The following is a 25,688-nucleotide window of genomic DNA, read 5'->3' as shown; positions in this document are numbered from 1 at the left end:
ATGGATCTGAATAATAAGGAAACAATCCTGCATGCAGCAAAAATGAAGAAGGAGCTATACTACAACGGGAAAAAAATTAGAATCACTGCAGATCTCTCCACACAAACAATGAATGCAAGAAAAGCCTGGGAAAGCACCATACGAGCCCTGAGAGCCAATAACTGCCAACCCAGACTGATATACCCGGCAAAGCTAGCATTCACATTCGATGGAGAACTGAAAACTTTTAATAGCAAAGAAAAACTAAATGAATACATAAACATTAAGCCAGCATTACAAAGAATTCTAAGAGGGGGGACACAACCTGAAGAAAGCAACCAGGAACTGGGACCTGCCCCAAACAGGCATTACTCAAAGTCTAACTGAGCAAGCACAGGAGGAAAGGAAAGAAGAAAAACTTAGGAAAACGGAATGGCAGGGACAACAATGCATCTCTCTATACTTTCTCTTAATATAAATGGGCTGAATTCGCCAATTAAAAGAAAACGAACTGAGGACTGGATCAGAAAACAAGACCCATCCGTCTGTTGCCTTCAGGAGACCCACCTCTCAGCCAAACATACAAACAAACTCAGAGTGAAGGGGTGGAAAAGGATCTACCAATCAAATTCCCCCAATAAGAAAGCAGGTGTAGCTATCCTGATATCTGACAAAATAAACTTTTCATTAAAATCAGTACAGAAAGACAAGGACGGACACTACATATTAATAAAGGGAACAATCCAAGAGGAGGATATAACCATCATCAACTTATATGCCCCAAATATCGGTGCACCCAGATATGTTAAACAAATGCTCTCAAACTTACAGAATAAAATAGATCCCAATACGATAATAATAGGAGACTTTAACACGCCACTCTCACCAAAGGACAGGTCTACCAACCAGAGGATTGGTAAAGAAGCTACCGAATTAAGTGAGGCCATACTTCAAGCGGAATTAACTGACATCTACCGAGTATTTCACCCTAAAACAACACAGTACACATTCTTCTCAGCAGCTCATGGAACTTTCTCCAAAATAGACCATATCATAGTTCATTCAAGGAACTTAAGCAAATACAAAGGGATCGACATAATCCCCTGTATCCTATCTGACCACAGTGGAATCAAGCTAGCTCTCAATAACAAAGCATACCGCAGAAATTTCTCTAATACATGGAAATTGAACAGCACACTCCTTAACAAGGCCTGGGTAACAGAAGAGATCAGAGAAGAAATAAAGCATTTCCTAGAACTCAATGAAAATGAAAACACCTCACAAAGAAACTTGTGGGACACAGCAAAAGCAGTCCTGAGGGGCAAATTTATTGCCCTCAGTACCCACATCAAGAGAATGGAGACAGACCAAGTAAATAATCTCATGTTGCAACTAAAACAGCTAGAAAAACAAGAAAAAATGGGACCCAAAGCTACTAGACGAAGCCAGATAACCAAATTGAGAGCAGAGATTAACCAATTAGAAAATCAGAAAACCATAACCAAAATAAACCAAACAAAAAGCTGGTTCTTTGAAAAAATAAACAAAATTGATGGCCCGTTGGCAAGATTAATTAAAAAAAGAAGAGAGGAAACCCATATTAATAGGATTAGGGATGCCACGGGAAACATCACAACACGCACCCAAGATATCCAAACAATTCTAACAGACTACTTTCAAAAGCTATACTCTCTAAAGGAAGAAAATCTGGCGGAAATGGATGCATTTTTAGAGAAATACAAGTTACCCAAACTGAGCAAAGAAGAAGTTAACCAATTAAATAAGCCAATATCCTATAATGAGATACAGGAAGCTATCAAAAGTCTTCCAACAAAAAAAAGCCCAGGACCAGATGGATTCACAGCAGAATTCTATAAGACCTTTAAAGAAGAACTAATACCCATACTCCTCAAGCTCTTCAGAGAAACAGAGAAGGAGGGAGCTATCCCAAACTCATTCTACGAAGCCAATATCACACTCATCCCCAAACCAGGCAAAGACCCAACCAAAAAGGAGAATTACAGGCCAATCTCCTTGATGAACACAGATGCAAAGATCCTTAACAAGATTCTAGCTAACAGAATCCAGAAACACATAAAAAAAATAATACACTATGATCAGGTAGGCTTCATCCCAGAGACACAGGGATGGTTTAACATACGTAAGTCAATAAATGTAATCCAGCATATCAACAGAGCCAAGGTCAAGAATCACATGATTATCGCCACAGATGCAGAAAAGGCCTTTGATAAAATTCAACATTCATTCATGCTAAAAGCTCTGGAGAAAATAGGAATAGAAGGAACATTTCTAAAAACAATAAAAGCCATTTATGACAGACCAATAGCCAATATTATACTTAATGGGGAAAAGCTACAACCAATCCTCCTAAAAACAGGAACAAGGCAAGGATGTCCACTGTCTCCACTCCTCTTCAACATAGTCCTAGAACCCTTAGCCAGGGCAATAAGGCAAGAAAAAGACATTAAAGGGATCCGCATAGGGAAAGAAGAAGTGAAACTATCCCTTTTTGCAGACGACATGATACTATACCTCCACGATCCCAAAAACTCCATCCCCAAACTTTTAGAAATCATAAGTCACTTCGGCAAAATAGCAGGATACAAAATAAACCCACAAAAATCAGTTGCCTTCCTATACACTGATAACGCACAGGAAGAGAGGGAAATAAAGGGAGCAACCCCATTCACAATAACCTCCCAAAAAATAAAATATTTAGGAATTAACCTAACCAAAGATGTAAAAGAACTATTTAACGAGAACTATAAAAAGTTAAAGAAAGAAATTGCAGAAGACACTAGGAAATGGAAAGACCTCCCATGCTCCTGGATAGGCCGACTTAATATAGTAAAGATGGTGATACTTCCAAAACTAATATACAAATTCAATGCAATTCCTATTAAAATCCCAATGACGTACATCACTGAAATACAGAAAACAGTCCAAAAATTTATATGGAACAACAAAAGACCTAGAATAGCCAAAACAATTCTAGGGGATAAAGACAATATGGGAGGGCTATCCATGCCGAACTTCAAACTCTACTACAGAGCTATAATCACAAAGACAGCATGGTACTGGCACAAAAACAGACCCGAAGACCAATGGAACAGAATAGAAGATCCAGATATAAATCCACAGGCCTACAGCCAGCTGATATTCGACAAAGGAGCCAAAGACATACAATGGAAGAAACACAGCCTCTTCAACCGCTGGTGCTGGGAAAACTGGGCAGCCACATGCAGAAAACTAAAAGTGGACCCCAGCCTATCACCATGCACCAACATCAACTCAAAATGGATTAAAGACCTTAACATTAAACCTGAATCTCTGAAACTACTGCAGGACAGAGTAGGAGAGACACTTGAAATAATAGGCACAGGAAGGAACTTCCTGAACAGAGTCCCAGGGTCACAACAAGTTGGAGAGAGACTCGACAAATGGGACTACCTTAAAATAAAAAGCTTCTGCACAGCTAAATCTATCGCAACTAAGCTAGAAAGACAACCAACTAATTGGGAAAAAATATTTACCAGCAATATATCAGACAAGGGGTTAACATCCTGTATATACAGGGAACTCAAGAAACTAATCCCTCCCAAACCTAACAAACCAATTACTAAATGGGCAAGGGAACTAAAGAGGGACTTCTCAAATGAAGAAATAAAAATGGCAAAGAAACACATGAGGAAATGTTCATCATCCCTGGTGGTGAAGGAAATGCAAATAAAGACAACCCTGAGATACCACCTTACCCCAGTCAGAATGTCCCACATCCACAAATCAGCCAACGACAAATGCTGGAGGGGATGTGGAGAAAGAGGAACCCTATTACACTGCTGGTGGGAATGTACACTTATACAACCACTTTGGAAAGCAGTCTGGAGGGTCCTTAGAAAGCTAAAGATTGACCTCCCTTACGACCCAGTCATACCACTTCTAGGCATCTACCCTGAACAACAGGAACCAATATACAAGGACACGTGCACCTCCATGTTTATTGCAGCACTGTTCGCAATAGCTAGGATATGGAAACAACCTAGGTGCCCCACCACAGATGAATGGATCCAAAAATTGTGGTATCTATACACAATGGAATATTATGCAGCCATTAGAAATGACAAAATAATGGCATTTGCAGGGAAATGGATGGAGCTAGAAGGAATCATGTTGAGCGAGGTAAGCCAAGAACGAAGAGACAAACGGTACATGGTCTCCCTCATAAGTGGATGCTAAATCCAAAAGGTTAGGTGATACGACAAAACTAACAGGACTTAAGAAACAAAGAACTCCCGCTCATCTGGTTGAACCACTACTAAATATCCTCATGCTGCTGATCACAAATATGGTACATAACATGTGAACACTGTTATATATTACAGACTGTGGTAGACAATTTGCTCCAGGGAAGTTAGAATGAACTTGTGACTTTGAAATTATGTAATCATTTAATCACAATCAAAAAAAAAAAAAAAAAAAGAACCTCGGGGAAGGGAGGGAGGGAGGGGATGGTAGGGGGAAAACAATGGAGGGGGTAACAATGTTCAAGAGGAAGTGTACTCATAACCTCACTCATGTAACTGTAACCCTCTGTATAGTAGCTTTACAATTAAAAAAAAAAAAAAAAAAAAAAAAAAAAAAAAAAAAAAAAGATAATGCTTTAAATTTTTAATGCAAATATAAAACAGATTATAGACCTTATGGTCTTATTGTTGACTGTTTAATTTAATCACTCCTGTACTTGTATAACCAGCCTGCTGTCACAAGCCTTAACCCACCACCATCACCCCAAATAAAACCACATTTATTATTTGTCTCCAGGGTCCTACAAAAGGGTTAATAAAAGTGTTAGGAAGCCATAGAAAATGCCTATCTGCTGGGGCAAACATGAAATTGGGGATGAGCTATTGCAGGATTCATAATAAGCAAGCAAACACACCAACATAGTAGCATGAGTTCTCAGATCCACAGCAGCTCATGCAAGGAAGGACAGGTACTATGGAAAGCCATGACTTTGGATTTTGCTTCATTTTGTGTGGTTTTTTTTCTTTCTTTCTTTTTTTTTTTTTAGATTTTATTACATGTTCTAAGGCATGTAACTTTCAGATTCATATCCAAAGATTGAATCCTTATTTTCCCCTATTTTAGCCTGAAATCCTGAGAGGGAATGGGTGGACAGAAGTCCCAAGGAACAGAAAAGCATGTGTGGAACAGAGTCCAGGCCTGTCTCCCAGGCTGAAATTTTTCCCACTTTATAATTTCTTAGTCTAACACATTTCTTTTTTTTTTTTTTTTTTTTTTTTTTTTTTTTTTTTTTTTGTCGGTCGTGGGGCTTGAACTCTGGGCCTGGGCGCTGTCCCTCAGCTCTTCAGCTCAAGGCGAGCGCTCTACCACTTGAGCTACAGCGCCACTTCCGGTTTTCTGGTGGTTTATTGGAGATAGGAGTCTCACGGTCTCTCCTGCCCGGGCTGGCTTTGAACCGCGATCCTCAAATCTCAGCCTCCTGAGTAGCTAGGATTACAGGCGTGAGCCACCAGCGCCCGGCTCTAACACATTTCTTAAGAGAGGTGTTCTTGATGTTGTATTGGACCTCCTTTGTACAACTATTTACAGATAGTTTTTAGTTATTGTATAAATTTTTAAAAAGAGAGAGAAATGTCTGGTTTGGGGTTTTTTTTTACATTGACCATAATCAAGCCCAGAACTGATGGTGAACCTGAACTGACCTTCCCAATCTGGTCCCTCACGGGGATTCTGAAAATGGAAGCCCCTCTTTGGGGCTGTGACAACACAGGATATTTCATAGGTAGGTTGCCTCAAGCCTTTGCTTTCTCCTTAGAAGTTAAACTTTGGGTACTATACCTGAACCTCCTCGAAAATAGTGGCCTGTTCCTGATTTGTCAGTGTTGTCAGGTGCTTCTGAAGTTCTAATTTGGTTTTAGAGGAATTCATTCCTAGTAAGAAAGAGAAAAAAAAAGGAAAGACATAAAGCAACTATTAGAAGGGTGAGGTAGAGTTCACATCCTCCATACTTACTCCCTAATGAGCTTACCCACCTGCTTTCAGCAAGCAAGGCTTTAGGGAACTTCAAGTCAATGATGACAGTGTCATCTTTTACCTGGGTTCTTCCCTGAGATATGTGAGCTGAGAATGGCACCTGGTACACACCTGTAGTCCAAGCTACTCAATAAATAGAGGTGCGAAAGATTTTGAGTTCAGGGTCAGCTTGGACAAAGTTAGTATCTCAAAAGAAAGAAACATAGGGCTGTGGGCATGGGCCAGGTGGTTGAGCACTTATTTGCTATGCAGAAGGCTCTGCACTACCAAAAAGGGGGTAGGGACAAAAAACAAACAGCTGAGTGCTACTGACCTGTGCCTATAATCTAGCTACTTGAGTGGCTGAAATGGTTTTGAAATTGAGATTTGAGGCCAGCCAAAGCAGAAAAGTTTGCAGGATACTTTCTCAATGAATTGCTGATGATCCTCAGCTACAAGGAAGCCTAACAGGTAAATCTCACCCAAGCGTATGCCTAGAAAGAAAGACCTTAATTTAAAGTGGTGAGTGCCAGGTCAACCACCACATAAAGGACAGAGTGAAACATGAACTGCATCTGCCCAGAAACTATGATCTCCACTGCTTCTATTGACTAACAGAACCAAGTTGCCTGACCCACAGGTGTCTTCAGTACAAACAGAAGTAGGGTGATGTGAAAAGGACAGTTGAGTTTTTCAGAGTGTAATTCATATACCCTAGTTCTAGCCAGCTGCTGGGTTATAAAAAGCCAAGGAAGTAGAGGCAAGCTTATTTCAGCAACTACTTAAACGTTAGGCAAAAGTGACTAACATTATAAATAGGCACTCTGTAATCTTCAACTAAAAATGGTTCCCCAAATCTAGAGGATGTTTCTGATACAGTGTAAGCATCAGTGTTTGCAAATACTGTGTCGTTTGATGAAGCATTCAGAATTGGGAAATCTAAGAAAAGCTAGAATAACTACACCTATAGGAGAACAAAGGCTAAATCATACAGGGCAGTCTTTTCATCTCCTCAGGTAGGAAGGGACTTTCCAATCAGTCTTTGCCTGATTTAGGGTATCTCAACTCATCAGGTCCTTCCTGCCCTATCTCAAACCAGCTGGTCCTAACCCAGGTCCAGGGCCTGCCACATAGCATCTTGCCAAGAGCCACTAGTGTGTCCATAAAGGAGGCATCTCCTTAATGGTCTCCTGTGAGGAGAAAGAATGGGACACACACAAGAAAATGGGACCCAAGTAGAAAAGGAGAACCAGACTCTAGGGAGCTCTGATCATTAGTGAGACTGCCCCACAACACCAAGCTGAAAAGATCTTATTAGAGGGAGCTCTGATAAATGACTTTAGCTGGAAGAAAATTTGCTGAGAACAAAAGAAAACCTCTGTTCAACTTTCAACTTCAAGGAAAGTATAATTAATTTGGACTGAGGGCATGGCTCAACTGGTAGAGAGCTTGCCTAGCAAATATGAGGCCAAGTTCAATCCCCAGTACTGAAAAAAAAATGTAACTAATTTACTATTTCCCCAAATGTTCCTCTTAACTAGAGAGTAAGCAAAATACTATTTAAGCACAATACTATTTAAGCACAGCTGTACAGATTCAACAGACAGAGTTGGACAGAGTTGTGTGAGCCGATTACAGTGGTGAGTCTAGCATAAACATGTACAATGTGTGCTTATTTTATTTATATATTCTGGGGCATAGGCCACACCAAGTGATAAGAAAACCTTCTGTAAATCTTTCATCATGGGGCTGTTTCATTGGTCCTTTCCAATGAACTACTTCATAGAGTTCTTGGTCAGACCACAGTCCCCTGTTAGAAATACTTCCACAGGAATTTTAATAAACCACTTCGTTTATTCTGTATTTCTAGTCTCCAACTCTGCAAGTAAATTATAATTATCTCCTCCCTACCAGGGCCACCTCTCATAATATGCCATCTGTACTTTGAGAAATGCTTCCCATTCTACAGGTAAAACATACTCTCCCCTAACTTCTAATGACATCATTTAATTGCTGTTTTTTTTAATGTTCGCAGAGCTTTCTGCCTTGGCTGGATTCTATCATGTAAAAGATGAATTCAATGACTGTTTCCAAAACTACAGCAGCAAAATCCCTACCCTGATTAAATTTTTACAGCTGTAACTTTTTGAAAGCTGAGCCAGACCAAAGAAAGATTTACCAAATGGGATTCTGGAAGCTTTCCAGTTCTGCAGATCATGATCTGCTTTATCTTCCAAGGCAAAGCCATTGCTGACTTCTTAATAAGATCTTAAGGGACATTTCTGTCATCATTTACCTTATCTTGACAACCACTAAGAAAAGAGTTAGTGGCCCTCTCATCTGGAATTTCTAGTTAAAGCAGAACTTCTTTGGTTCCCAGGCATATTTTGTATAATGTCAGCAAACAGAAGCAATGTGAAAAACAGCTGAAAATACTAATCATGAGCACTTTAGAGAGTACTAGAATGGCACAAATAAACCTCTCCAGACCATAAGATGTCAATTGTTAATTTATCTCAGAAATAAGATAAACTAGACAACTATCATCCAAGGAACAGAACATATAACAAGTTTTGGTAAGAATATGGAGAAACTGGAACTGCTAGTGGGATTATAAAATGATATAATCATAGAACAGCATGGCAGCTTCTAAACATTTAAACACAGAATTACCATATAATCCAGCATACTTCTGGGTATATGCCTGAAAGAACTGAAAGTAGAAACTTCAACAGATGTTTGTACAACACTCATAGCTACATTATTCACAATAGCCAAAGGTGGAAACCCCAAAATGTCCATTGATAAGTGGATATATATAATGGAATATCATTTGCCCTCTTAAAAAGGATTAAGATTATGACACATAATATGATTTAAAAAATCTAGAAGACATTATGCAAAGTGAAATTAACTAGAAAACAAGAAATATCCCATATAATTTCACTTACATAAGACACTTAGGGTAGTCTAATTCATAGAAACAGAAAGTAGATTGCAGGTTGCTAGGGGCTAGAGGAAGTGAAAAAGAGTAGAACATTAAATCAGTTAAAATTGGGGAAGAAGAAAATAATCCTGATGATAGCTGGAGATGACAGTTATACAAGAATGTAAATGGACTTAAGAACCATTGACCTGCACACAGTTAAAATGGCAAATTTGATGTTAGAATATTGTTCCAAAAATTTACTGGGGCCTGAACTCTGGCCTTGAGCTCTCACTCAGCTTTTTTTGTTATTCACAAGTGGCACTATACCACTTGAGCTACATATCTACTTCCTACCAATATTACATCTAAAAGAGATAAGGCAGACCAAATGTCAATATACTTCTTTATACAAGTATAGCTTATAGTAAGTATTCTAGAAACACAACAACCCACTGGTTTAAATCATGACATTGTCAAAAGCAAATGAAAAGGTTTTGGAAATCCTGCCATAAATGGGACAAAAAGTAAAGTCAAGAACAAGAGAGATATAAATCCCTTCACCTTTTAAATTCCCTTGGATGTGCACCAAGACCCTACCTCAGCCCCGCCCTGCCAACCTAGAGTCAGACATTGTCTCCTCTTGCTAGATGGAGGCAGATTCCTCACTTTGTCTAGGAGGACCCTCTCCACTCCATTCTGACAAGTTGGTTCTCCTGGTTCAGAATTTGCTCAAATTGCTCATTGGATCTAAAAATACAAAGTTAGTTGGTATGCCATGACTTTCCCAGCATGGCTTGACTTTAGAAAGATGAGTTTTGTTAGAGGTAACAGCCAGGGTCCTACCACCTGGAGCTAGATATGGGCTCCATGAACACTATGCTCATTCCTAGCTATCTCTAATCTTCAATTCACTTATCTTTAAAATGTGTAAAACTCGTGGTCTTTCTCTCCCACAAATGTGAAGATTAACTAGATAATAAAAGAAAAACCCATACCTAGCTTGTCTGTCCTACTCAATAACCACTGGCTGCAAATCCTAGCACAGTGTGGTGGTTTCTCTAAGCTAAGACAAGTTTCCAGAAGTCATGATCCACACACTCACCACTTGTTTTATTCTTTTTCATTCCCCACTCAATGGAAGACTGCTTTCTGTTTCCCTACCATTAAAACCATCCTAGCAGTGGTTACAGGTAACCTAAGGCAGAACCCTAGTAGAAATCCTTAGGCTTTAGCTTACTAAACATGCAGGGCCAATGTAACCACTACTAGCACCTCCATTATACAAATATTCAGTGAACTCCATTCTGCTAACTCCTCCACCATCCACAAACGGTCTGGGAGGAAGGGGATATGGGTTCATATTGGTAGTATACACAAAAATACTGACTTCTAGAAGGCATCTTCTGATGCAGGGTGAAAGATCATCTGTGACTCATACAAGTCTCTGTCAGGCAGAAGCGTATAACAAATACTGCCATCTAAGGTTTTCAGGGGCCTTGACTCCCACTGTGTTTTGGCTGTAAGTGCCCCTACTCACCCTCGATCCGCTCACAGAGCTTGTGCAGGCCTTGCAGAGGGCAGCCCTCACACAGCTGGGCTGGTGCCTTTGCTGTCTGCTGCACCGCAGCCACTGTGAAAGCCTGCTTCAGAGTCATCATGATTTCGTCAACCTAATCAAGACGAGAAACAGTAGCCAACAAAAAGTCAGCTCCAAGTTAGCCAGAATGGGTCTGTGGAAAAGACTATATTCTAAGATTTTTATGGACTACACTTCATAATTGCTAGTACTCCCTAGATACTCAACTACTGTTAACGCAGCTAAAATGCAAAATAAAAGCCAATTAAATGTTGAATAAAAAACAAATGTTTCTCAAAGTTCAAAATGACATTTTTAGGGGCTAGATTAGACTAGTGGGTGAAATGAACATATTTATCATAAATAATAAAAATTAAAAATGTAATTACAAAGTTTCAGATGTATACTAACTTCAGTTAGTCATGAGCATATAATTAAAATCAAATAACGCTATGTGCCTAAGGTTATGAAGTTTTGCTAAAGAAGTTGAAATTCTTCCCAAACAAGGTTGCAGGTAGGCAGTGTTCCTGCTCTCTCACCAGCGCTTCATTTGCACACTGGAACACGTAACAGACGAAATGAAAGCCACCGCCACCAGAAGACTCCCGGCAGATAAACCCAAAATGGTCCACATGTCTGATACCCTGTGAAGGGCAGGGGAAGAAGAGAAAAGGAGATTGAGTTGTACCTGGCAGAGGCCCCAATCTTAACTTGCCATGAATGACATAAACTATAAAATCACTATTTGCTCAGGGACTTTAAAAATCAAAAAATATATAAAAACATCTCTCAGTTATGGAAGATCAATATAATCCTACTAAAATGTAACTTTGGTTTCTTCACAACAAGAATTAAGGTTATTTAAAATCCAAGTTCTAATGCTCATTTTATTAAAAGGAAGAGAAGTTGACAGAAAAATTATAACTTTTATTGTGCATTACAGAATAAATAACTCTAATCAGGCACTGGTGGCTCATATCTATAATTCTAGCTACTCGGGAAACTGAGATCTGAGGATCATTGTTTGAAGCCGGCCCAGGTGAGAAAGTCCATGTCTCTTATCTCCAATTAACCAACAAAAAACAGGAAGTAGAACTATGGCTCAAATGATAGAGTACCAGCCTTGAGCAAAAAAGGTACAGGGTAGAAACCAAGCCCTGAATTCAAGTCACAGTACTGGCACAAAAATAAAAACAAAAACAAAAACCTCCTTGAATAATCAAAGGCAGACTACAGGTTCATAAGAACACATACCTATACATACACATGAATACATGTGTGTACACGTACATAAAAAACTCACATATCGGGGCTGGGAAGTTGGCTCAGTGGTAGAGCGCTTGCCTTGCATGCCTGAGGCCCTGGGTTCGATTCCTCACCACCACATAAGCAAAAAGAAAAAAAGCCGGAAGTGGCGCTGTGGCTCAAGTGGTAGAGCACTAGCCTTGAGCTGAAGAGCTGAGGGACAGCGCCCAGGCCCAGAGTTCAGGCCCCACGACCGGACCAAAAAAAAAAAAAACTCACATATCTATTGCTCTTAAAAGAGCCTTAAAAATGTTGGGCACTGGTAGGTCAGGCCTGTAATCTAGCTACTCAGGAGGCTGAGATCTGAAGATCACGGTTCAAAGCCAGCCCTGGCAAGAAAGTGTATGAGACTGTTATGTTCAATTAGCCACCAGAAAACTGGAAGTGGCACTGTGGCTCAAGTGGTAAAGTGCTAGCCTTGAGCTTAGGGACAGCACCCAGGCCCCAGAATTCAAGACCCACGACCGACAAAAAAAAAAACCTTAAAATGTATTTGTACTCTTAAGGTGATAAAGAGGTTAAATACTAAAGTGGTATAATAAATATATAGAGGTTTTTAAGCTCAAGATATTAAGGTCAACACTTTGCCATCATTTCCTAGGCACTTTAAAAAATTAATATATAAACTTGTTTTGAAAGTACCAATTAACAGAAGCAACCTTAATACATATGAAACCTCTTCCATAAATATTAATATGTCAAGGTCCTTCTGAAAACACTCTCATGGAAAGACAAATGTCAATCGCTTGAATGTTTGGGAAATCAGATAAACTCATAAATTTTTATGAGTTTATGCAGCCCTTCAGGAAACTGTAAAGCTATCAAATTTAGAAGAGCAAATGTTTCACATTAACATAAATCAAAGCAAGTTAAGAACAAAATTCTGTGAATAACTTCACTTTCTGGCTAATATTTTCTGATAGTAACCACTGACAGGTTCTGCTATCTTAATGTTCTACATCAAATTAAACAAATTCCAATGTTGTTGCTTAAGCACAAAATTCTTAATTTCAAAATTGCAATTTGCCTTAACATACAAAAGGAGAAAGAAATGCAAGATCATAAACCAAGTACTTAAAAACATACAGCTTATTACATGTTTAGTATTTCTGTGGTGAAACAGATATTAAAAGAATTCTTTTTAGGGGAAGGGGAATAACAAAACACTGAAACAAGGACACAGGATGACACACTGCAACAATGATACCCACAGGACTGTATATTGGAAATGTACAACTTGGGGGGCGGGGGAGTGAGGGAGGTTGGGGAGGGAAGGGATAGTGGGAGAACAACAAAGGAGGGGGTAACAATGCTGGACAAGAAATAGACTCATTACCTTACTCATGTAACTGCAACCCCTCTGTGCAGCATCTTTACACTAAAATAATTTTTTAAAGAATTCTTTTTAAAATGTGATTGCAATTGAACCAATAATAACCAGTCTCCATTTACCTGAGAGCAAAAGGATATCTCCTTAAAATTTTTCTCCAATGCTATTTTTTTGGTGTCTGGACTGATGAGGTAAACTTCAGACTGGCCAATCTTAAAAGACAAAACAAATGGGGGGGGGGGGGGGAGCGGGAAGAGTAGCATTTTATGAAAACGGAATTCAAGTGTATTATTCAACTCTTTCATGTCACCAAAAACATGGGAAGCCCCAATAATCAGTAGTCGTAAATGTAGAAAATCATCTCAAAGGTTCTAAGGTGATAGAATAACTAATGTGCATAGTGACAAGATAGCTAGGGTGGGTTTTCCTGGATAAGACATCCACTTTCTCTGAACGGACCAGACATGTGAAAGCTAGTCATATGCCTCAGAACTCTTTATTAGGAAGTGAGGTTTGTATACAAATAAATATTCCAGGAAAACAGAAGTTTCTATGTAAAATTTCCAAAACACTCTCTAATAATCTTTTTTTACAAACTAGGCTTTTTAAACTATTGTCAAAATGATCTACATTAGTAAAGTACACAAAATGTGTTAGGCAGTCAAGTACACTACTCACTTCACTTGAAGTTAGACTATTAGCACAGATCAATGCTGTTCTACTGACATGGGATACCCATCAGACACCTGGCATAGTGGAGTGCTGGGTTTCCATGCACATACTGGTACCAAAGGCTTTCCCCTCCCTACTACAATGGAGCATGTGGCCCTCGTAGGAATTTCATCCCTAGTAAAGATAATTCCTTAAATCTGGATTCACATATGAATCACTCACAAAGAAGCGTTTACTAATCGGGAAGGTGGGTTTTTCTCTTGGACACAACATCTGACAGCCTGGGCCGAGAGCTGCTAATAGTTTACCGTGAAGAGCATAGTTCGATTTTCCTCAATATCTGTTGGCTGCACAATATTGTGTCCACTAATGAGGTGGTTCTCGATGTCGCATTCCTCGAAGGAGCTGAAGAAGCTGCTGCTCCGCCGGCTGGCGTCCTGGAACTCCTTCCGGAAGGCCAGGGAGCGCAGGCCCGGCTGCGAGAAGGACTTGCGCATGGGCCTGCGGGGCTCCCCGGGCCCCGGCTCCCCAGAAGGGGCGGCCGCATCCCAGTCTGCCCTCCGGCTGCAGCTCACGTGGTTGAACTTCTCGATGCACTCGTCGATCAGGGCTGGCGGGGCCTTCTTGTGGGCCACGGTCACACGGCCGCAGAAGAGCACCTCGAACTTCTTGGCAAAGGTGTCGTCGAACTCCGAGGGGCAGCGCAGCTCCTCCTGGCGGGCGATCTTGCCGGCCTGTCGGATGGAGCTGATGATCTCAGGCACCTGCGGGAAAGGGCGCGGGGTTAATGGAGTCTGAGGCAGTGGCTGGCACACGGGAGCCCACGCCGGGGGCTCTTGGCACAGCCACGGAGGAGCCTGTAGGGCCTGGGTGTCTCATCCCGAGAAGACGAACAAGGCCTTACAGGCACCGCCTATCTGTCGGGGCTTTGCCTGAGGATCCATACCCACAGTAAATGGCCAGCCCCAGGACCCAGCTCCATGGGCAGGCCTTGGGTTGAAACCCAGGCGGGGTCCTCTCTAAAGACAAAGGTCCATCTCCTTAAGAGATCTGTCTCCAAAGTGACCAAATATTACTCCATTTATGCTAGATTTCATAGCCGTACGTTTTAGGAAAGCTTCCTTCAGTAAACTGAAATTGTCTTTAAAAATATTTTAATCATAGCACCACTTTCTTCAGTAACAACTAGGAGTATGAGCCAGTCCTGCATACCCTAACTGTCAATAGTACAACAAAGTAGGAGGCTTTAAATCAAGGAGTAATTAAAATACATACACAACATCCTTCATACCATCACAACCACACCCTGGGGGTCCTTTACACAGACTGTATATACAAAGCTTTTTTTGTTTCGGGTGTAAAAATCATGACTAAAAGAATGTAGGGTCATTGTCTGATGTAGTGTGTTCCGCACCACTCTCCTCTCCTTCTGACAAGATTCCCCAAAGCAGCATCCACTCTAGGGAAGAATCCACACTGCGGCAAATTAACACTTGTGTGCAGCTTAGCTGATGAATGAACACTCAGTCTGATTAGTATTTGTGGCCCTGCGGAAATAAGGTAGGCCTGTATCTAATCTTCAAGGTGAAGGACCTAGTTTTAATTTAATGGACTACAATATTTTTTTTATATTTCTCTATACAAGTGAAATTCACCCAAAGACCCAATACCCATAATCCCACTGTCTAAGGTCCATCTCCTTTTCTAATTCAGATCAAAGATCAATGTATGTAGTAGAGAGTGGTTTTAGCAGACTTAAAATTATGTTTGGGAAGGAGAAACAAAGGAGGAGGCAACAATGCTTGATAAGAAATGTACTCATTACCTTGCCCATGTAATTGTAACCCCTCTGTACGGTATTTTCACATTAAAAAAAATTATGTTTGTATTTTGTGTCCATGGCCTAATTCCAAAAGACCAAACAACTAAAAAGATTTTTATCTTTATTATTAAATATCAAGCTCACTTCGGAGATAATCTTTCTTCCATGAAGATTAGGATATATCCTTTCAAGGTATTTTATCATAGTTATTTTTACAGATAGCTTATATTCTTTGAAAAAAATAACTCCTAAAGTGTAAGGTGTAAGCAATATTTAAGTCAGAATATCAACAAATGTCAAGCATGTATCTGTATTAAGTATTTATATGCTCATGCTGAAGCTCAATCCAACTACTAGCAAGTAATTTTATACACCACATATAGGCCTAAAAATTGTTAATTGATAGAAAAAGACAAGACAGAGAAAAAGGAAGGGCTGGAAGTCTAAATTTCAGTCACTCCTCTGTTGATTATTCACATAACATCCTAGTAAAACCTGCCACTTTCTCTCAAGGGAAATATGCTTATAAGATTATAAACATTAATTTTAATAATCTCAGGGGATAGTTATTTCTGCGTGTTGAAGAATAATTTTTCCAAACCAAAATAGTCAATTTATGCAGTTAAGGAATTCCTACTTTTCTGAACAAGTAAGTAGAATTATTTTATCAGGAGTCAACTGAATCTTCCCAATTATGAACCTAACTCTATAAACAAAAAAATGGAAGGGCTTGTTCAGTCCTTTGAGGCTTGTTAAAATAACTGGTGTTTCTATATGCCATGCCTCCATCATCTCTCAAGTGAGTAATGTGGTCTTTCATTATGTATCAAAGGCAAAAAAAGATGTGTGAAGTCATATGAATTTATGGCAACTCAGCAGTAAATGGAACAAACAGAGTAAATGCAAAACAGAGCACTTGACCATCCCCTTGTTTTCCCAGTTAGGAGCAGCTAAGAACACATTATATACTAGTCACAGTGGAGACTGCAGTTATTCCAACCACCAATCTTTCTAGTACTTTCATTAGAATCTTAAAAAGACGTGCTCCATTCAAATACCAAAACTAATCTCTCCTTGTTGTGATGGGCTTATTATTCAGGCATGACTTAACTGAAGGGTTATCAATGGACAGGTAAGCATAGTCTGCCTTTCAAAAGCTCTGAGTAGCTGTGTGTAACATGAGTATAAATGAGATAATCAGAGTTTAAAGCAGTCCTTGATGTTGTGGGCAGAACAGTAATCTGGGAATATTGAAGGTAAGTGACACCCTACTAAATTCAGTTTGAACAATAAATTGCAAATAGTTTTTTAAAAAATCTAATGCTGGTTAAAATTATGTTATTCCAGTATACTAAGAAGCTAAAAAATAATGGAATCTTCCTGTTTGTTTTTTTTTGATACGTTCAGTTCCAATTATCAGACTAGATCAAGGGGACTTTGTTTGAAAACCACAGGTAAAATGGGATGAAATCCTGAATTTTCTGTTCTTTAAAACTCTGTCTTGAATGCAGCTACCCTTATTAGTTTTGCAAAGGGTAATCAAGTCCTTTAGTTGGTCGGATTTCCACACATTTTGCTAGATATCTCTAGATTCCAGAGTTCGGGATTCAGATATGTGAGACGGGCACAGGAATGTCTCTATCTGGGGAGAACCAGGAGGTTAGACAGAATCACTGATAGTAATGGAGATCAGGTGCACTGGGAGCTTGAACTAAGAACCAAGTACTGAAGACTGAGACGCTGAACAGGTTTGGCAGACAGAATCCATAGGCTTGTGAAGATGATCTGGACAAGGACGCCAAGGGTACTGAAGACTGCATGCAGAGCTCCTAAAGCTCTGCCTCAGGCTTCTATATGGACAGTTGTGCCACAAGCTCACATGAGGAACAGAGAAGGGACAGGCTTGGGGAGATGAGTCTTGCTTTTTACATGTTGAGTAAGACTGGAGGCCTTGAATCTGGAGACAGAAACAAAGAATGGAAGGAAAAAAAATACAGGTCCTGCGAATGTCCCAACGCTCTAGGAGTAAAGAAACTTAGAACAGCAGGCAACAGGAGAGAAGCAAGGACAGGGTAAGGTAAAAATGCCAAGAGAAGAGGACATTCCATCTTCAAGACTGGAGAGCAGTCAACTGAGAAGGGGCTAAGGGCTCAGAGTGGTGGGCTGGAGTTGGCAGTTCATGGAGATATGTAAAAAGAGGTTGAAGGAGGTTGATGTTAATTCCAAAAATAAACATAACTATAACATGTCATTGGTCAAATAGTCTATAGGAGCATATAATAATAATTATAATTTATTGCAAATAAACAGACCAAATTTATTGCAAATAAACAGGCCAAATACACTGAGGCCACTGGAATTTGTTCTCACTGATATGATCTAGGTACTTTCAATGAAAATCATGTTTCATTTAGTCAGAGCAGTAATAGCTACGTCATTTCTGTTTGCAGATAAGCAGATAAAGTAAATCAAAACTAACTACAGCACAAGAATTTGAAAAGCATTTGACTGGAATGAATTTAATAAGGATTTGGTGTTTAACTCTTTATGCACTGGGGACCACAACAAAAATGTTAGGATCAACAACCATAAATGAAGAAGCAGATCTGTTTAGATATTGAAAAATGGGAGTTGGAGATGTAGTTCAGTGGTAGGGCACCTGTCTAGCATATAAACTTACACAAATCCAATGAAACTCTACTTATATCAACTATTTCAGTTTATTCTAGAGCTTAGATTTGCTAACATCCAAAACAAATTCACACACTAATAAATGCATAGTAAAGGACACAGTGCCAGGAGCAGGCTTAAGTGAGTATTGTTTTATAGGCAGAAGAAAAATGATACTCCAGGAGCATTAGAAATACTCATGTCTGTAAGAAAAGCCCTTATTTAAGCATTTGGGTCAACTTTCTTCTGAAGGATATAGGGATTTGAAGAGCTTAAGCATAACTGCAAGTGTAATTTTATTCACAAGGATTTATGTAAGTTCATGTAGCAATCTTCAGAAACAAAGAGTCATTTTACTTACATTTACAGTTTTGTTATTCTGTCAACTAACGAATACATGTTAAATGAATCAAAAGAAGGTTGGTAGTTATATTTAAAACTAGCAATGTTTCCTGTTATATAATATTAAAATATTTTAAAGCTGCAAAAAGCTGTTCATGGTCCCTTAAATGAAATTATTTCTTAGTGCAAGGAGTTCAAACAAGCATTTCAAAAATACTTCATTATAATAGTTTTCCAAAAGGAACAGACCTGAATTTTGTTGTCAATGATGATAATTAGTGATTATCTGTGTATGTTCATCATAACAAGGTAAAGGGGGAAAAAAACTAAAACAAGTTTTTCCTCATTCTTTTTCTTACAGAATTTCATATAAGACACTTAGGAAAATATGCCCACTAGTTACTTTTTCTTTTTTTTGCCATTTCTGGCCCTTGAACTCAGGGCCCGGGCACTGTCCCTGAGCTTCTTTTTTGCTCAAGGCTAGGACTCTACCACTTGAGCCACAGAGCCACTTCTGGCTTTTTCTGTGTATGTAGTACTGAGGAATCGAACCCAGGGCTTCATGCATGCTAGACAAGCACTCTACCACTAAGCCACATTCTTGGCCCTGGTAACATTTTAAAGAGAACAAAGCAACCACCTGCTATAATCAAGGTGTAACATCATATTATATACCAGTTTGGCCTGAGAGGACAGGACTCAGTCATGAAGACTGCACACACCCCAGATGAGTAAGACATCCTTCCCCTTGACATGTCTGAGTATGTGATTCCTAAGATAATGTGACAGATGCTACTCACAAACATGAGCAATGTTACTACTGTCACATAGGCTGGGCATGGGCCATGGTCTATCCTGTAATGATGTCAGTTTCCCATAGTGAACTAATGTCTCAACCCTGTTCTTGGCTTATAACTAGCTAAAAGGTCAATTGCATCTTCCCAAAACAGAGACCAGAGATGCTCATTAGCTGGCTGCAAACACCTGGGCAGGGATAAAATGACTGCTCTCCCACATGCTCTAGCTATTGGAGTTAGTGGTTTTAGGTGTTTTAGTCCATGGTTGCATGGTTGTTCGGCCTTGTTTTTTACCTGTGGCAGCAAGGCGCTCACTTCATGGTGGTGAAGCAAAGAAGAAGCCAGAATCCCAATATCCTCTTCAAGAGGGTACTACACATGACCCACTTTCTCCAGTTAGGCCCCACCTCCCAGAAGTACCATCAACTAGGGACCAAGAACTCTGTATATAAACTTTGGGGAGGAGGCTGGGAAGGTGGCTCAGTGGTAGAGTACTCGCCTAGCACGCTTGAAGCCCTGGGTTCGATTCCTCAGCACCACATACACAGAAAAAGCCAGACATGGCTCTGTGGTTCAAGTGGCAGAGCGCTAGCCTTGAGCACAGAGAGGCCCAGGAATAGTGCCCAGGCCCTGAGTTCAGACCCCAGGACTGGCAAAAAATAAAAAAATAAACTTTGGGGAATATTTAATATCCAGACCTTAGCAAATGTGTACAGTGTTTACAGTGAGTATAATTCATGCCTTGCTTATCACAATGGGATACGATGGTTCAATGTGGGTTGATGTGTTAGTGACATATGCCAATGATGAGAAAAGGATATTTCTGTTTTTGGAAAGGAAATCACAAAAAGGAAGAACAAGAGAAAAGGAGGAGAAAGAGAAAGAGGAGGAGCAGGAAGAGGAGCAGAAAAAGGAGGGAGGAAAGGGGAAGGAAAAGAAAGAAAAACTAAAAAACTGCAGATACTTCTGGACCTAAGATTATGAGTGAACATGTATCAAGCGTGATTAGAAATCAAAAAGATGGTTGTTGTTTGAAAGCAGGATGAATTATGAAAATGGTTAAAACATTAGTATTTAGAGAGTTGCTGTTTTTAAATCTTGAGTTGGCCCTTTCAGACCAAAGCAGCTCCTCGAAGCAGCCCAAGGTTCTGACCTTGACCTCCTTGAGGAGAGAGAAAAGGAGAGGATGATGGCAAGGCATTCCTTTTCTCTATTCATTCTGATCAGTCATAGCTGACCTGCAATTTGCTGGTCATAAGATGATAGATATCTCAGGAAGACAGACTCTAGCTGTCTCTGCTTGTTGTGAGCAATTGTAAGCCCCAGTGACAGGTGAGAGAGGAATGTTAAGAGGGAGGTATTCCAGAGCTTTTTAAAAAATGCTTTTAATATTTCCCTCTTAAAATGGAGTGGGGGAACTAGAGAAGGGGAAAAAAAGATACCTAAGTTTATATATCACAGCTGACGTCTTGGTTCAGATTAACTGGTTTCATTCACTGTGAGACTGTAAGGTGCTGGATCTCTAGGCCTACTCATATCTGAATCTTGGGTATTTTCCATATTATTCTCAGAAAAGGGGTAACAATTTGAGTAAAAAGACCAGATCATTTGTGCTTAGGTAGTGAATGTGTTCATAAAGTTTTTCTTTCCCTCTGTTTATAACTGATCTGAACGTGCGCATGATTCTCCCTGTGTTTGAGTCAAGTTTGTAACAAAAGTACAGCCTCCATGGGGAACTCTTTCTTGCTGCTTGTGACCTGCATAGGGAGCTTTTATTCCTTCAGTTCCTTTGAATCAGGAAAATCTTCTTCTTTATGTAAAAAATACAGTTCTGCCCGTGGAGATCTGGCCCAAACACAGAAAATTCTCCAGCTGTGTTTTTATTGGGGTGGATCTGCTTATAGGTAAGCAAAGGATGAAATCCAGTGAGAGTGAGACCATGTGATGTCCCAGAGGCCCCATCCATGGAGGATTGACACTAGTCGACTCTAGGCATGGGCCCTGATACAAGGGGAGGAAAGTTGCCTTTCAGGACCCAATGAATGAGGCAGTGCTAAAGAGACTTTGCAAATTACTTGTGTTTTCCAGTCTAATTTTGTCCACTGATATGACGTGTGGTTATAGCCCTTTCTCATTTTTTTTATAGTAGGAAAGGCAAACAGCCCCTCAAACATGAATTCCACTTTGACTGTTTCTGGATATTTTTATATGATATTAATTAACTCCTTTATCATTAAAAATGAGTCAGGGTCTTTGGGAGCTGGTTTTATTTTAAGGAGGACAAAGTAGAGGAAATTCTTAAAGTTACCTGCTCTTCACAATTTATTAGAAGTGCACTTATGTTGAGATTTTGTTTTGTTTCTCTATCTTCTGGCTCTGGAGTACTTTTCTTCCTGTGGCACTTGCCTTCTACCTTGATCAATCATTTACATACATACCATCAGTCTATTCAGATTGGGTATTTTTGTTCTAACTACTTTGTTTCTGCTGACATGATGGTAGAAATCCACCATACAGTTTGCTGAGGGCCTCAATAATAAAACTTCGTTAGGTACGATGGTGCGTAGTATGTCCGCACTGCCTAGTGGGATGTGATGAAGGACAGGTGATAGAGATCCATTAGAAAGAGCGAGGGAACTCTTACAATTGGAGACGCCAGTGCTCCACCTCACAACAATCTGTCCCATTTAGACAGAAGAATAAGACATCAGGTTTTTTGTTTTTTGTTGTTGTTGGTCGTGGCAGCTCAAGGCTAACATTCTACCACTTGAGCCACAGTGCCACTTCTGGTTTTCTGAGTGTTTTATTGGAAATAAGAGTCTCATGGACTTTCCTGCCCGAGCTGGCTTTGATCCTCGATTCTCAGATCTCAGCTTTCTGAGTAGCTAGGATTACAGGTGTGAGCCACCAGCACCCGGCTGTCATGATGATTTAAGAACACTTACTACCAGGACTATTAGGAAACTAGTATCTAGAGGCATAAGCTTATTATTATTCCAACTGTCTTTACAGTACAGAAGGGTTGAGAAATAATAACTCATTCTGTGCCATTAACTAGCAACAGATAATGCCAATCACATTTTAAATGTTTGAGTACAATTTCCATATATTCTATAGGCAACATAACTCTTCCACCCTCAACTTTGCGTCCATCCCACCTACTCCAGAAGTGATATATTCAGATTAAAAGGAGGCTGTGAAATCAGAACATCCCTTCTTCCAGCAGCTCTAGATTTCATAATGACCCATATACAAATAGTATGAAGCAACAACCTGATAAAATACACAAGTTCTGTGAGTGGCAACGGAGCACATTCAGGTAACACAAACTTCAGAGCATAAAATCCTAAGCATTCAAATGTCAGCAGTGTCTCTCTTGCTCACTTGTATAGGCCAAAGGCCCTAGGACAGTGTCTGGCATACCACAAGTATTCAGTGTGTGCTAAATGTGCTAAGAATGTAATGACCCCAAAGACTTGAAGTGAAAATAAATATTTCAAATAGACCTTCGAAAAACTACCATAATCCTGTAGTATATAATTCGACCACAATGCCCTGCACATGGTAGGCATGCAACAAATATTTGCAAAAGGAACAAATGTGCAAAAATAGTAATCCAGAAACACCAGGACTAAGTCCTTTTGGATTATAAGACTTTTCTAGACAGCTGAAGACTGATCCCTTTAAGTGCCTTAGCTATTTTTATTTTTAATAACTTTTTGGGTGGTAATTTGTTCAGTGTATTTTGTCAAAGGTAGTAAAGAATTAGGCTGGAATGTACATCAGTGGTAGAGCCCCTAGGCATAAGGCCCTGGATTTGATCCTCAGCACCAAAGAACAACAACAAAAAAAAAGTAGCTGAAGCCTCCTTTTCAGTGAGCATATGTTGCAGTGACCACCAAGACTATGAAGTTGTATTAAGTGTGTGCTGATGTATGAGAGGTAGTCCCCTCTCTCATCTTTTAATAACATACACTCAAATTCTTACCAATCCTCATTAGGCAAATGGTGGCCTGCTCTCTCAAATGCACCCCAGGGACTAAAGCAGAGATTCTTAAACCGATGTGATGCTCTAACAGCCTGGTGAAGTCTATGAGCCCTTCTCAGGATTAAATTTTTGCATGAGTCAAACAGAATACAAGGGAATACAAAAGGGTTTAACTATGCTGAAATAATCAGAATAATTATGATACAGTATTATATGCTTGTTACTATATTAGCAAGATTTAGTGGTAAGTCACATGCCTCTTGTATTCAAAAGAAAAGATGAGCGTGCATAGCCAGGCACAGGTGGCTTGGCTACTCAGTTAGCTAAGATCTGAGGAACAAGGTTCGGAGGCAGCCAGGACAGGCAAATCCTTGAGACCCTATCGCCATTTAACTAGCAAAATTTCAGAAATGCAAGAGTGGATCGCGTGGTAAAGTGCCAACCAGGAGTGGAAAAAATCAACAGGAGGCCCTGACTTCAAGCCCCAGAGCTGGCTTTTAAAAAAAAATACTTTGTATTTTTTTCATTAAGTGGTACTGAGGAATCGAACCCAGGGCCTCATGTATTCTAGGCAAACACTACTACTAAGCCACATTTCCAGCCCCCATACATGCTATTAGAATTTTCTGAATGACACACTAGGAGTATGTTTTGCTATCACAGCCCCTTCTTCCCACCATAAATTTACTGTGCTACTGGGGTGGCTCTGGGCCTGCCCCTAGATAACTCAGGATAGACGCCCAATTGCCAGAGGAACCAACCATACCATAAAAGGATTTGAACTATGGGCTCTACTTTCTTGGAGGGGCAAAGGTTGAGTTTATTACCAGTGGCCAACAATTTAAACTAATCATATCTAAGTACTGGAATCTCCACAGAACTCCTCAGAACTGATGCCAAGCTTCCAGTTTAGTGAGCAGGTGGAGAAGGCACACCCTAAGAGAGCATGAAGCATGGCCATGAGCCTCCTAAGCTCCACCATACCCTTCCCTATGGGCTGTCTCACTTATGTCTTTACATAAGTGAAGAAGAGTTCTGAGTTCTAGGAGTCATTCTAGCAAATTATTAAATCTGAGGGCTGTGGGAACCCTTGATATATTGGTCAGGAGTAAGGGAGGCCTGGGACATGCACCAGGCACCAAAGTGGGTGCAGTGTTGTGGAGCTAAGTGCTTAGCCTTACTGTATGAACTCTAGCCAACCTTAGTGTATGAACTCTAGCCAGAACTCAACGGAATCTCTAGCCACTCAGCTAGTGCTGGTGTCTGGACAGGTCTGATGTCTAACCTGCATGAGAAAAGCTGCGAGAAGAATCACAGTACTGTGATATTGTTGCCATTACTACCAAGGAAGTACAGAGGCTTCTGGGTTTAATGACTATATGAAGAACTGAAGATGGTTTTGGATTTTAGTTAGAAGTTATTGGAAATAAAGACCCAATTTTTTTTTTCCAAATGTATAGGGGCCAACTTTTGTCCTCTGATCCCAGCCCAGAGGAGGAAGGGAAACCAATAAGAATTCAAATAGGAAAACAACTACTACCATTCATCTCTTTTGGAACCATGGTGTGTATATATCACATACATAAATAATGCATCAAAGACATCCCCACCATTCCAACGTCAACATAAATCTAACTGAAAATGGGGAAAGCTTGCCAGAAGCCATGACCAGAGAATCTACACAGAAATGAAAATGACAGGCTGCCATCCATAAGGAAAGCAAATGCTTACTGAGTAAGTGTCTATTAGAATAATTAGATTAAGTTGTACATAGCATAAATTCATCAACATACACTAACTTTACATGTCCTTTCAAACAATAGAATTCAATTTAAATCTGATGCAATTTATTGCTGAGTTGGTCTTTCAACATAACTTACTTCACTACAGAACTAGATAGCAAAGTATTTTCAATTGCGAACTTTATATTACCTGTGACAATGAGAACAGGAAAACCATAGCAAAATAAATGCCTTTGGAACTTCATTCCAAAAAGCTATGATTTGGGATCAAAGATCCCATTATTATTTCAGCTTGGGTAAAAACTTTAGTTAAATCCTTTCTCATAAAAATTAAGGTAGGTGGTGGTGCACACCTGTAATCCCAGCTACATAGGAGGTGAAGTAGGAGGATCATAGTGCAAAGCCAGCCCAGGCAAAAAATCAAAACTCTATCTAAAAATAAACTAAAGCCAAAAGGGCTTTAGTGGCTCAAGTGGTAG

The 25,688-nt window shown here is 39.9% G+C and overlaps 1 protein-coding gene across 5 annotated transcripts in view; it reads right to left on the bottom strand.

Annotated features, from left to right (window-relative positions):
* The window catches only part of Tbc1d1 (TBC1 domain family member 1), a 186,544-nt gene that overhangs the window by 86,857 nt on the left and 73,999 nt on the right, over positions 1-25,688 (bottom strand). For all 5 annotated transcript variants that reach the window (XM_042678450.1, XM_042678449.1, XM_042678452.1 and 2 more), the window contains 5 exons: positions 14,157-14,612; positions 13,299-13,388; positions 11,081-11,185; positions 10,503-10,635; positions 5,863-5,954 (listed from right to left, as the gene is read on the bottom strand). In XM_042678450.1, the coding sequence (XP_042534384.1) occupies positions 5,863-5,954; positions 10,503-10,635; positions 11,081-11,185; positions 13,299-13,388; positions 14,157-14,612 (876 nt within the window). The remainder of the gene's footprint in view (positions 1-5,862; positions 5,955-10,502; positions 10,636-11,080; positions 11,186-13,298; positions 13,389-14,156; positions 14,613-25,688) is intronic.

This window comes from Dipodomys spectabilis, unplaced genomic scaffold (assembly GCF_019054845.1).
Source record: "Dipodomys spectabilis isolate Male_0828 unplaced genomic scaffold, ASM1905484v1 ptg000043l, whole genome shotgun sequence".
In the NCBI taxonomy this organism is placed as follows: domain Eukaryota; kingdom Metazoa; phylum Chordata; class Mammalia; order Rodentia; family Heteromyidae; genus Dipodomys; species Dipodomys spectabilis.
The sequence above is the reverse complement of the archived record's forward strand: the minus strand, read 5'-3'. Positions and strand labels throughout refer to the sequence as shown.